General features: G+C 39.0%; 1 protein-coding gene across 3 annotated transcripts in view; it reads left to right on the plus strand.

The window, feature by feature from the left end:
• LGR5 (leucine-rich repeat containing G protein-coupled receptor 5) overlaps window positions 1-13,762 on the plus strand; it is a 137,195-nt gene that overhangs the window by 50,699 nt on the left and 72,734 nt on the right. For all 3 annotated transcript variants that reach the window (XM_008576103.1, XM_008576105.1, XM_008576104.1), the window contains exon 2: window positions 5,571-5,642. In XM_008576103.1, coding sequence (XP_008574325.1) covers window positions 5,571-5,642 — 72 coding nt within the window. The remainder of the gene's footprint in view (window positions 1-5,570; window positions 5,643-13,762) is intronic.

Genomic DNA, 13,762 nt, shown 5'->3' on the forward strand with positions numbered 1-13,762 from the left:
GCTGGGTCAGAAATGGGGCAGGATGGTTTACCTATTTGATGGTCTTGTCGCAACCGAATCCTCCATTTCTTATTAAGTCTTTTACATAGTGACCAGTTCTTCAGCACTAATTCCTACATCTTGGCAAAAGATGAAAAAGTTTAAGAAACCTATTTTATGGCTTTACTGATTTTAGAAAACTGAATTATGGGCAAGATGTAGTAAAAAAAAAAAATAGAGACATCTTAAAATAATAACTTAAAGAGTAAATAATGCACAGGCTTGGAAATTACTTTAAGATCCCTCATTTGCTGCTAAGGTTATATGTGTTCTAAGGATCAAAAAGACCAAATATTATAGAAAAATAAAAGGAAAAGTTTAAAAATAAGTTAAGGGTCAGAATGAAGATATTTTGTAAGGAGTAGAAAAGTTGTTCAAAAAAAAAGAAAAGCAAACAAAAGTAGGGCAGGTAGAGACCTAGGCTCTAGCCTGAGGCTTTCTCTGTGAGCCTCATTTCCTCATCTGTAATGAAGATCTTCACTCCAGTGAGAGCCAGTCCTCTCTAGTAGCTGAACATTCTCTCATTCTATCATTTTTAACTGAAATTTGAGCAGGCTGAAAGTAACTTAGGCCTCGCCTTTCTTGATATGAAGGCAAGAAGAGCATTGCTAATCAAAGAGTGGTCTGAGGACACATCCAAGGCCATGGCTGTTTTTTACAACAGATAAGAATTTGAAAATAAAGGTTTAGAAACTTGTAGTGATTTAACAATCTCTACTGAATCACATAATAAAATATTGGGACCTGTATTTTGTATATATTTGTATTTTTATTTCACACTTCTACTAATCAATTTTTATTACATTTTATAAAAGTGTAAGTCCACAGCAAATTAGAAATTTTACAAAATCAGTCTTTCATCACGGGTAGTTTGGGACACACTGAGCTGGAGAACCACAATTACATTTTAACCTCAATGCAAAAGTACACACAGAAGGGAAAACGTGAATGCAGACAAATTAATTTTTACCTTGCCCTCTTCAAATTTTGTCTTAAAGTCTCATTACATTTGATCTTAGATTGTTGTTATTAAAAGTTATTTTCTGCTATAAGTTTATATGAACTGACAGAAGCTCTTTAAAAGAAACAGCCTGTATTAGAAAAACAGGTGGTAAAGGGTTGATTTAGTGCTACTAGCTCATCTTCTAAGAGGAACCACAATATAATATGTCATGTAACACAGAGAAGTTATTCATTCCTGTGGGTTGGTACTTTCCTTTTTAAGAAGAGAATTCCCTTTTGATTGGAAACAGCTAATCATAGGGTTTTAAACTGTTAATATAGAGACATCCTTTTTTAAATATGAGGATGCTGGAGGAGTAACGTCATGAAGATAGCAGAATAGACAATTCCAGCATTGCTCCTCCTCACAAGTAACCAATTTACAACTATTAAAAAAGCAAAGACTGCCAACTTGGGACTGCTGGAGCTGGGGGAAGAGGAGGAGAGACCCACAGGGTTTCTGAAGGTGTGAGAGGCCATGGCAAGAGGGTATAGGGATGGCACCTATCTTTCTGTCCCTGGCCATTTCTGAGCCATTCTGATAGGTAGCGGGAGGTGGCTGCTGCACACTGATTGAAGCATGAGAAAAGCTACAGTGGCACCCTTCGTATAAACCTGCTTGAAGTCTGCAGGGGAGAGGAGTGCTTCAGAGTGCACCATACCAGCCCACAGGCCATAAAGACCACTGGCAGGACTCCCCTGGGCTTGCATGGGAGCAAGTGACCACAGCCAACTAGAGAAAGGAGCTGTCTAGAGACCAGTGAGTTATCGTGAGGGACACGTACATGGCCTGCCCCACAAGAAACAGTACAGGGAAAAGGCTGGCCCACCAGGGGAACATTGGGTGCAGCAAGCGTAGCTGGTCTCAGTGGAGATTGGTCAGGGCAATAGAACTTCAGGCGGTGCAATCTGGAGGAAAGACTTAGTCCCAGACCAGACTTTCCACATAGCCCAGACCCAGATGTGATTAACAATCTGCACAAAAAGCCTTCCCAGAAGAATTAGCAACAAAGCAGTGATTTAGCTCCAGCATAGAGCTCATTATCTGGTTCCCACAGGAAGTTCCCCCAACTTGGGAACTAACCACAGAACAGCACATTAGTTCCTGTGCAGAGTCTAAGTGGTAGTGGTAGCTATCAATCCACCACAGAATGAAAAAAAAAAAGCAGATCAGAGATAAAGCTCTGATAATCACCTATAAAAGCTAAAAGAAGTAGCAGTCTCCTCAAATGCCCAGACACCAATGTAAAGACACAAAGATTAAGAAAGAACAGAGAAATATGTCTTCATCAAAGGAAACAAACCAAGCACCAACAGTGGAAGCAGAGGAACAGCAGATCTATGAAATTTTTGACAGAGAATTCAGAATAACCTTCTTAAGGATGTTCAGAGAGCCACAAGAAAATACAGATAGAAAATTGAATGATATCTGGAAAAAAATTCAGGAGCACAATGAGAAATTTGACAAAGGAATTGAATCAATTAAAAAAAGAGAAATTCTAGAAATAAAGAATTCATTATCTGAATTGAAAAACTTGAGGGCCGGCCCGGTGGCGCACTGCTACAGTGCGCCGCTTGGGAAGCGCGGCGGCGCTCCCGCCCGAGGGTTCGGATCCCACATACAGACCGGTTCCCGCTCACTGGCTGAGCGAGGCGCGGGAGCAACACCGAGGGTTGCGATCCCGTTGTCGGTCCCCGGTCCGGTACAGGGGCAACACTGAGGGTTGCGATCCGTTGCCAGACATGAAAAAAGACAAAAAGACAAAAAAAAAAAAAAAGAAGAAAAACTTGATAGAAAGCTCCAACAGCACACTTAATCAGATGAAAGAATCACTCAGCTCGAAGATAAAACAGACGAAATTATCCCATCAGAGGAGCAAAAAGAAAAAACAAAAAGAGAAAATGAAACATAAATACAGCAGATATGGGACTCCCTCAAGCAAAATAACCTCCCCACAACTGGCATACCTGAAGGAGAAAAAAAGAGAGAGAGACCTAGAAAACATATTCAAGGATATAATGACTGAAAATTCCCCAAGTGTGGAGAAAGATGACAGCATCCAGATACAAGAAGCTCAGAGATCGCCACTCAGATTCAATTCAAAGAGGAACACTCCAAGACACACTATAATCAAATTATTAAAAACCAAAGGCAAAGAGAGAACACTGAAAGCAGCAAGAGAAAAGAATAACATAACATTCAACAGAGAGCAAGTGAGAAGGCTGCACTCTCTTGCTCATCCCAGTCTTTCCATGTGATACCCTGCATTGCTGCAGAGGGTCACCACACCAAGATGAAGGACCTCACCAGATGTGCCCCCTGGTCCATGACTTCCCAGCCTCAGAAACTGTAAGAAATAAATTCCTTTTTTTTTATTTTTAAAATTTTTTGATAAATACATTTGAGGATGCTTGTACAAGGAGGTTAATTTTCCCAAGATCGTGCAGCTAATAAATGGGAAAGCCCAGATTTAAACCAGAGACACTCTTCTTGCGTTTGCCTGTGCTGTTTCTGCTGCCCCATGCTCCTTCACCATAAAAAAGTGTTCCAGTGGGAACCAGAGAGTAAATGCTTACATAAGCTTCACTTCCAGGTGCCTGAAATAGGGCAACAAATATTAAAATAATGTGGAGTGCTTATGAATCTCTTAAATATGTAAATGCTCCTCTTCTAGTTAGAGCTCTGGGCATGAAGACAAGATTAACATTTGTCCCAAACTGATTTGCACATCACAAAGAAAAATAGAAGAGAAAAAAGTCAGCACTGTTCACACCAGCTGTCTTGATGTTGAGACTGTTTTGATCTAGGTTACTAATAAACATGCTCCAAAAGCAAACCACCTTAATCCTTTCAAGAAATAATTGGAATATCAGTTAAAAATAAGTGAATATTCCTGAGAAATATCAAGTCTTTGCAGAGATTATATGTCACTGTGAGGAATCCAGAAACTGAATTGAGCTGTTTAATACATGGCTGTTCAGTGAATGAAACAACTTTGCTACTTCAGAGAAGTATTTACACACAAAAAAAATGAAATTGTTTATCAGTCATTTGGCTCTCTTAAATGGGCAATACCAGAAAAACTCACATTTTTAAAAATATGGACAAAACAATTTTTTAGTCTCTGTTTATGGCATTGCTTAGTTTTAGCCTAAGAATATAATATTTACATGGCTTCATTATTGTTCACTAACATATATTAAAATTAACTGTAATCCTGGGTTGGTTTTTTGTGGTTTTTTGCCATACTCTGAAACAATTAACAAAATATTTTATCTTTCTTACACATGCTTGTGACTTTTTAAATATTTGAAAAAGGAACCAAGTTCCCTTAGTATTGATACTGAAATCAGTTGATTAGGAAAAATGGATATGTTCACTATAATAACAGGAATAATTCAGATTGAAAAGAAGTTCATTATCTCATTTCAAGATAAATTTTAAGTATAGAAATCTGGTCTGAGTTTATAATGGTATTAGTTCTGAATCTTCGGGTTTGAGCAACAAGTCATTTCTTAAGTGAACCTTCAGCTGACTTCATAAAGTCTGAATTGGTCTTGATTAGAATCTGTCCAGCCATCAGTCTTTTAGCCTCTGAGATACAGATGCCATATACCAGTGATGCTGTAGGATTATGTGAGATACAGTAAAGAAATAGAAAAATAAAAACAGAATAAAATCTAATTACATGGAGTTTCGCTTAAAACAAAAATTGATTGAGTTCTGCCTAAAGTGGCTTGTTGTTTCCTGTGCCAGGAACTACTGTGCAGGCCCAGCAGGAAGTGTGCTACAGAGCAGGATCACCTTACACCCTCGTTTTATGGTTCATTTCACTTATTTAATGCAATCCGAGAACCTGCAAAAGGAACATGTTAGAGTGGCTTGTTGTTTCCTGTGCCAGGAACTACTGTGCAGGCCCAGCAGGAAGTGTGCTACAGAGCAGGATCACCTTACACCCTTGTTTTATGGTTCATTTCACTTATTTAATGCAATCCGAGAACCTGCAAAAGGAACATGTTAGAAGGAGGGAATAGGCTTTTTGTCTTGTTTTGTTTTGTTTTTTGAGTTTCTTTGAATCAAAACATTTGTGTTTACAAGGTGCTTTAAGTCCCAGAGAAACAGGACTTCTAGAGTTGCATGGTGAAGACATTTCTCTTTGTCACAAAATTTAAAGCAAGACACAAAGTTGAGTTATGTCTAGAGTTATGTCTGTTTCCTTTGCTGTCCTACTCATACAATCTTAAACACGAAGAATTACAACCATGCCCGTGAATGGACTAAATCATTTTGAATTCTATTTAAGCTCCTCCTAGGGTCTCTAATTTGATAGTGAACCTATGATCTCAGGAGGATAGGATGGGAAGAAAGGAATATATTCAGATATATAAGATTCAAAGTAGTGATTCATTTGTCAAGTGGAGAAATGAGTTCATTTTACTGTATTGCTTGGAAATTTGTGAATTGAACAGCTGGATTTCTCTGTGGTGGCCTGCATTGCTCCTCACACGCTGTCTGTTTTCCCCTCCAGAGACCTCAGCATGAACAACATCAGTCAGCTGCCTCCAAGTCCCCTGCACAGTCTCCGCTTCCTAGAAGAGTTGTAAGTATCACTGTAGTCTTGATGCGTCTAGTCAACACTGAACACATTCTTGTGTTTGTCTCTCGTACTTACTGTGGGAACCAGATAAAACAAGGCAGAAAAGCTGTCAGCACCAACAATTTTGGCACATGAGGAAACACTTAGTTGGGAGGGGGAAAAAAAAGAATTGCTTATGATTCTGGAAATCAACTTATAAAAGAGTTTACCATAAGGCTACAGCTTTCTAAGGTGAGATTGAGCCAAACAAATTAAAATTTTAAAACAAAGGCTGTTTAAAAGAGCTGGATAGCTCTTTGGAAATAGTTAAGCAGCAGGATATTAAAAGTTTGAATACTGGTTCATGTTTATTAAAATAGCAAGTAAAGCTATAATCAAAACCAAAAACTGCTGCTTGGTTCAGCTTATGACAGGGAGAATTGAGTCCACATTGCATAGCCCCAAAATTTCTTGTCTTAATCACTTTTAATTACTATTTTCCTACTTTTAAATTTAGCTTCCCTCAAGGCTTCAACAGAAAAACATGAAATCTACATAGGACTTAAAACTGGGCTCTTCCAAACTCACTGTAAAAAAATAAAATAAAAAAGTAAGAAAGGAGGAAGCTAAAATTAGTTAATGATACCCAGAGTAATCTTGATTAGTCTAGTAATTATTTTCCAGAAGATGAAAAAGAACTGTATAAACCAAAAATCTGCATTTAAAATTCGTTTGATCCTCTTACCCTTTTGAGTGATGGGACCAAGGAAGTTATATACCATCATAGTCCTTGTGAAGAATGTTTGGCACCATCAGTTGAATAAATCCTCTCACTGTTGATTAAAGAAATTGTTTAGGCAATGACCTCTTTTGAAAATACTTTCTTAAGAAATCCTAAAGTCAGGGTTCAATCTGGGGAGTAATTTATATTGTTAATATACCACACAATCCACCAGGGGAGGTGGAAAGAATGTTCCATCATAATCAAATTACATTGATCATTCTTTCAAGAGGATACTATTCTCAACTTTCTACCCACTTGAATTTTATCTATATTTGTCTTTGTTGACAGTATATATTAAGAAATGCCATTGTTTTACTACTGAAATCAGCTGAACATGCCTATGAAGGGGTGCAGTGGGGATTCAGATGATCTGATTGCACATCAAGTTTTTATCATTCAAGCAACGAATTTCCACTCTAGGTTTCAGGCCCCTCTTTTTTCCTCTTTTCTCTCTAGCCATTTCCATTTCTAGGACCTAATCTTCATAAGACTATTTCTGTCTTAGTCACAGCTTGTACATAATAAATAATCAATAAATTTTTGATGAATAAACTAACAAGAAAGCAAAACGTGTAAAGGAGCTTCTTATACATGTTAACTGCCTTAGAAAAAAAGTAACAGATTTAATTGACGTTGGTCCATAATTTTAAAGATTATTTTAAATAAATTTCAAACACCAGGATTTTTTCTTAATTACATCCTTCTCATTCTCCCACCCCCACCACAATTAATATACAATACTTAGCCCTGTTTACCCCCATATTTCTAAGGTGTACATTTCCCATCCTTTTCTCTTTAATTTCCTTATTAATAACCCACGGCAGAATGCTTCCCTTCTCCTTCAACACACACCTCAACTTTAGACTACAGACTGAGGCAATAAAGAATTCACTGCCCCAAGGACTTTGTTTAACAGAGTTCCTCTCTTGGTGACCCAACTCATTCAAAATAACTCCTCTTTCTTCATGAAGTGAATGTTAATTCTGCTCCAAAGCCAACTTTTCAAAAGACAATTGAGAAAAATCACAAAAAAAGTGGGCAGGAATGGGGAGGAGAGAACTACCATTTGGAAATGCTATTTTTCCGTATTGTCTTATTTTTTCTCTCTGGAAACTCCATCAAGTATCTTGACCAAAGAATCATAGAATTTCAGAAATGGAGGGGACCCTTTTAACTATTCATTCTATTTCTCATTCTGTTCTGGAATTCCTCTGCTGAGCTGGCTGACTTGCTGAATTTAAAATCAACCACATTCCCATATATAATTCTGTGTTACATCTAACTGATGTTTTGAAGACATCATTATTCATTTAGTGGTAAAAGGGGGATAGTATTTATAGAATCTGGAAAAATGATCAACTCTGCTTGGTTTATTCCTTTGTTCCCAAGACTAAATGTAGGGGAAAAAACACTTTAGCAGAGCATTTTGATTATGTCTTTATTATGCTGCTGATTGTTTTTATTAGACTTAGCTATGTTTAAGTCTGTATTCTCTTTTATAGTGTAACATCTTCAAAAGTAATAATATGGGCCGGCCCAGTGGCGCACTGGAGAGTGCGCCACTTGGGAGCGCAGCGGCGCTCCCACTGAGGGTTCGGATCCCATGTGGAGACCGGTTCCCGCTCACTGGTTGAGCGCGGTGCGGGCGCAACACCGAGGGTTGCGATCCCGTTACCCTCACTAGCTGAGCGCGGTGCGGGCGCAACACCAAGGGTTGCGATCCCGTTACCGGTCAGTAAAAAAGACAAACAAGGAAAAAAAAAAAAGTAATAATATAATTATAATATCAACAATAATAGCATGCCCTGTGCCAGTCACTTTTCTAAGAGCTTCATACATATCATCCCACTCAATCCTCTTAATAGCCCCACACAGGTAGATGTTATTATAGTTATTACCGGTTACCATATAAAAAACTGAAGTGCAAGGAAAATAAGGAACTTGCCCAATATAATGGAGTTGGTATGTGTCAAAGCTCAGATTCAAAATGACTTTCAAGGTCATGCTTGGAAAGTGGAGGAAGGGTTAGGAACAGTGCATAGTTTATCTGTGCTTTTCTTTTCCCCAACAGTACCTGGTACAGTGGTTTACACAGGTAATACATTTAAATATGTTTAAACTGAGCTGTGTTACAATGGGTGTGTATGTATGTGTCTGTGTCTGTGCGGGAGAATGAAAAAGAGAGAATGAGAGAGAAAGCAAGAAAAGAGATGTCTACCTAGGAAGGAGAAATTGGATATTCAGGTTATTAACACACTACCATTATATATTGGCTATGAGAAAAGTATCATCAGAATTTTTAGGTGTAGAATTTCACCAATTGTTCAACAGGTACAAAACCTTAGTTAATATTTTACATATAAATACAAATACCTAAGCACCACGTTTTATATAATATTTTACTTGAACTAACAAGTGACCATCTATACAACTAGATGTAGACATTTAGGTATCTGTCAGTGTGTATGTGCGTGCATGTGTGTGTGTGTGTGTGTCTTTTGCTATGACAACTAGGGCACTGTTTGAAAGTGTAAACTCTAACTCAGCTTATTCAGCTCATCACTATGCTTTATCTTTTTAGACATTAAATAGGAAACTGCTACTGACATTATCAATAATATTAATAAAACCCCCACCACAAAACTCAGTCATTAAAAATCACTATTAAGGAAGCTAAGTTACGGGCCAGCCTGGTGGCGCACTGGAGAGTTCGAATCCCATGTGGAGACCGGTTCCTGCTCACTGGCTGAGCGCGGTGCGGGCACAGCACCAAGGGTTGCGATCCCATTGCTGGTCCCCGGTACGGGCGCGACACCGAGGGTTGCGATCCCGTTACTGGTCAGTAAAAAAGACAAAAAGAAAAAAAAAAAAAAAGCTAAGTTACCACTCTTCCCCTTAGCTCTAATTACCTGATGTATCATTTCACTAGTTCAATTCATTTAACTGTGTTATAAACTGTGTAGACAGCCATGGTTCAGCTCTCTTCCATAGCTAGAGCTTAATAAATGTACCATAGTTCAAAATTCTTTAAGAATCAATAAAGTCCTAGAGATATTCACTGACTTAATGTTTAAAAAATCATGTAACTGTGGACAGAGTGACTATCTGGAGCAAATATTTAAGAATAAAAGCCATCACAGTAAATGGTCCCCCTTTCTCCCTCCTGACATTCTGGAACACTTGCTACCTATGCCTCAAGCTTTGGCACATTCAGTTCTTCTTTGTTATCTGTTATAATTTTTTTTTTATGTCTCTACAAGGTAACCAGACGTACACAGGCCAGTCGTCCTGCTGGTGGTGATGTGTTAGCACAAGGAGGAGAGCCTTCTTCTTTTTCTAAATGTAGGGAGGCTGTGCTGCATAGAGAGAAAAGCGCAGTCTCGATAACAAGAAGCCTTGGATTCCTGTCCTGGCTCTGCCACTTACTCGCTGATAATCCACTTAACCTCACTGGGCCTCAGAGGATAGTAGAGCATGTCTTTTAAGATGTTTCTCAGGGGGGGCCGGCCCGGTGGCACACTGCTACAGTACGCCGCTTGGGAGCGCGGCGGTGCTCCCGCCGAGGGTTCGGATCCCACATACAGACCGGTTCCCGCTCACTGGCTGAGCGAGGTGCAGACGCGACACCGAGGGTTGCGATCCCGTTGCCGGTCCCGGTCCGGTACGGGCGCGACACTGAGGGTTGCGATCCATTGCCGGATACGAAAAAAGACAAAAAGGAAAAAAAAAAAAAAAAGATGTTTCAGGACAGCAGACTGTGGACAGAGGTGATTAAGATTTCACAAAGGAGCTGAAATTGAACTTGATAGGCTATAATTTACATATTGAGTTGTATTAGTAAAATGAAAACCCCTCCAGAAAGATTCTAACCTCCTCATGTCCTATTTCATGAGCGTGATTTTGCAGGAATCCTGAGGATTCAGGACTTGTGAAGGAAAAGCTGTTTACACCTCTGAGCTTTAATGGATACAGGCAACAATTGCAGATAGTTCTTTACCACATTTTAACAACCTGAGCAATTACTGCATTTCTCTCCAATAGTACCTCTCCCAGTTCTACGAAGGATTTCATGTTGATACTTACTATGTGGACAAATAAATGATCCTCTATCAGAGTGCACTTCAGACATTAGGATCTTATGGCAGATGGTGCCTATTGCTGGCATCTACAAGTTACATTAAATTTAGATTGGTAGTCTGATTAATCCATGAGGGGAAATGGATTGTTACCATTTTAAACAGTCTACGTTAAAGGCATTTATTTCTGAGTAACATTTTAAAATCTTCCCAGATTCTAGTACTATTGGAATCAAATACACAATTTAGGAAAGAAACATGAGAAGCTCTAGGGAGGTCTGTTTTTAAGTTACTATTGTTCCCTGGAACTGTTTGCTCATATTATGGTTGGCCTTGAAGATTCTCTATATAAATAGTAGATATCTATTATTACAGATGAAATTTGTAATGAGACACCACCAAACTTCCTGAAAACATAATCTATGCTTGTTACTTCTACTTCCTCACCATACTGGAAATGGTGAGAGCTGTCCTGCCTGTCTTTTGAGACTTTTTTCTGAGAATCAAGTGAAATGATGATGAAGGAGCTTCGGTAAACTATAGTTTTACATACTGGTTTGTGTTCATAAAATGAAAACACCTTCATGCCCATGAATAATCTTCATGTCCCTTGGCCTTATCACAGTGATCAGTCTCCTGTTTTCAAAGATCTGGAAATTGATTATAAATGCTACCTCCTTGAAGCTCTATTGACATCTCATGGCAATTATTTTGATTCTTTTCCATATGACTATCCACACAGCTAGATATAGACATTTACATCTCTATCATTGTACAAAATTATTTCAAAAAGTTTATGGAAAGGTTCGTGTTATCTTTTAATTCTATTTTTCCACAAACTTTTTGAAGTATCCTCATAGATATTCCCCAAATTTCTCCACTTGATTTTGTTGTCTTCTTTCTCGGTCCTCTTTACTTCCTCCACTCAACACCTACTTATGGAGCCACGGGAACATAAAAGTGACTACGACTTGCTACGTTTGTTTCTTTCATTCATTCATTCATTCATTCATTCATTCATTCATAAGCTCCTGCCCTTGGAAAGCTTACAATGGAGAGAAGGGGACAGACAACAAGCAAGGAAACAAGTTCTTATAATATTTGCTAATTGTGACAAGAGCAAAGAACACAAATGGTTTAAAGAATAAATGACAAGGGAGGAAAGTCTCTATAAGGATGTGACATCTAAACTGAGATCAGGAGGTAGAGGGGGAGTTGGTGTTCCTAAGAGCTGGTAGAGTGTTTCAGGCAGAAGAACAGTGTGAGCACAGACCCTGAGGCAGGAAAGAAAATGATGTATTTATGGATCTGAAAGAAGATCAGTGTGGCTGGAGCAGAGTAAGAGAGAGAAGTGATGTGGAATGAGGTTGGAGAGGAAGGCAAAGACCAGATCATTGAGGGCCAATCAGGCTATGTATGGAATTCAAATAAGAGCAATGGGAAGCTACTGGAGCGTTGTGTGCAGCTAGTGAAACAATAGGACTTATAATTTTTAAATATTTCTCTGATTTCTGTATGCAAAATAGATTGAGGAGTTGTGGGAGCAGAGAGACCCATTAGGAAGCTTCTATAGTTGTCTGGGCAAAATCCCAAGACTTGAACTATTTCTGCTATATAGATGACTCCCAAATCTATGTTTCTAGTACAGATCTCTTTTGTCTTTGATTGCTAGACCAGTGGTTCTCAATGTGTGGTCCCTCGATAGCAGCATGGGCACCACCTTGTTATTCTTTATCTAAACTTTTTCTTTACCTGGGCTTGTTAGAAATGCAAATTCATGTGCACCATCCCTAGTAAATTGAAAACTCTGGGGACTGACCCAGGAAACTGGCTTTACCAGCCCTCCAGGTGATTCTGATGCATAGTAAAGTTTTAGGACCACTACTCTAGGCCAGTGGTTCTCAAAATTTAGTGGTGTCAGAATCATCTGGAATGCTTGTTAAACCATAGACTGTTGGGCCCCACCACAGAGTTTCTTCAGCAGGATGGGGTTGAAAGGAGAATGTCAAGAATTTGCGTTTATAAGAAATTCCCAGGTGTTGCCAAAACCACTAGTTTAGTGACCACTTTGAGAATCCCCAGCTCCTAAGTCACACCTCCATCAACTACCTCACCAATACTTTAAAATTCAACATGTTCAGAACCAGATTCATTCATGCATCACCCCCAGCAATCTTTGTTTCCTGTCTTTCCTGCTTGCCACCAGCAGTCTTATTATCCCAACTGGTGACTGCTGTGTCTGTCACTCCTTTTGTGTCTGTCATCGTATCTCTCTTACATCCTATATCCAGCCAGTTTCCAGGTCCTAAAGCTCTTAATTCCACATTGTGCTTCCCATTTGTTCACTCTATTTCATCCCCACCTACTTAAGGTTCTTATTGTCTCATCTAGATAACGGTTAAAATCCATTAACTAATTGCCTCTTCTGATTCTCCCAACAATTAATGAATGAATCATTGTCTCTGGGAATGGAGATCATGAAGGTCTTCAGGTGATCTTATAAATATTAAACACCGAGAACGATTTCAAAGTTTCCCATCCTTGAATGTGTGTTAGAATCGCCTGGAACACTTTTTAAAACTACGAATGACTAGGGTTTATCTCCAGAGATTTTTATTTAATGGGTCCTAGCAGGGACCCAGACTTTTTTAAAAAGCTCTACAGGTGATCTGAGAACCAATGGAATATATGGAAGCATCACAGCAGAGGAAGACAGAGACTTATCAGTTTCTTGAATGTAGGTACTAAAGGGGAAGTCCAAAGGTGAGGGATGACTCTGAGTAAGGTTCTGAGATTAGGTGCTAGGAGACTAAAGAGGCACAATTAATAAAAACAGGGAATTCAAGGGGAACAAGTGATTTTAGAGGCAAGAAGATGTCTGGTACTGGATATACTAAGTGTAAGGTGTGAGCAGGACATACAATGACAATGTCAAAAGCATATTTGGATATAAGTCTGGGGCATGAATCTGGTCTAGAGATAATGAGTGGGGAGTGGTTTACAAAGAGGTGATGGTTGAAGGTGCTGGGAGAGAGACTATAGGCTCTGTGTTTCACAATGTGGCTCTCTACATACAATAAAATCGCTGGGACTGCTTATTAAAAATACAAATTCCCAAATCCCTCCCCCAGAAATTCTGATTCATTAGGTCTGGGTTGGGGCCTGGAGATGTGAATGTTTTTTGGCTCCTAAGATGATGACAATGCACACTAAAATGTGGGGCAGAAGGAAAAACAGAAAAGGTGTAAGGAAAGAAACTTGAAGAACATCTATGTTTGGAGCAT

This window comes from Galeopterus variegatus, unplaced genomic scaffold (genome assembly GCF_000696425.1).
Source record: "Galeopterus variegatus unplaced genomic scaffold, G_variegatus-3.0.2 Scaffold1289, whole genome shotgun sequence".
In the NCBI taxonomy this organism is placed as follows: domain Eukaryota; kingdom Metazoa; phylum Chordata; class Mammalia; order Dermoptera; family Cynocephalidae; genus Galeopterus; species Galeopterus variegatus.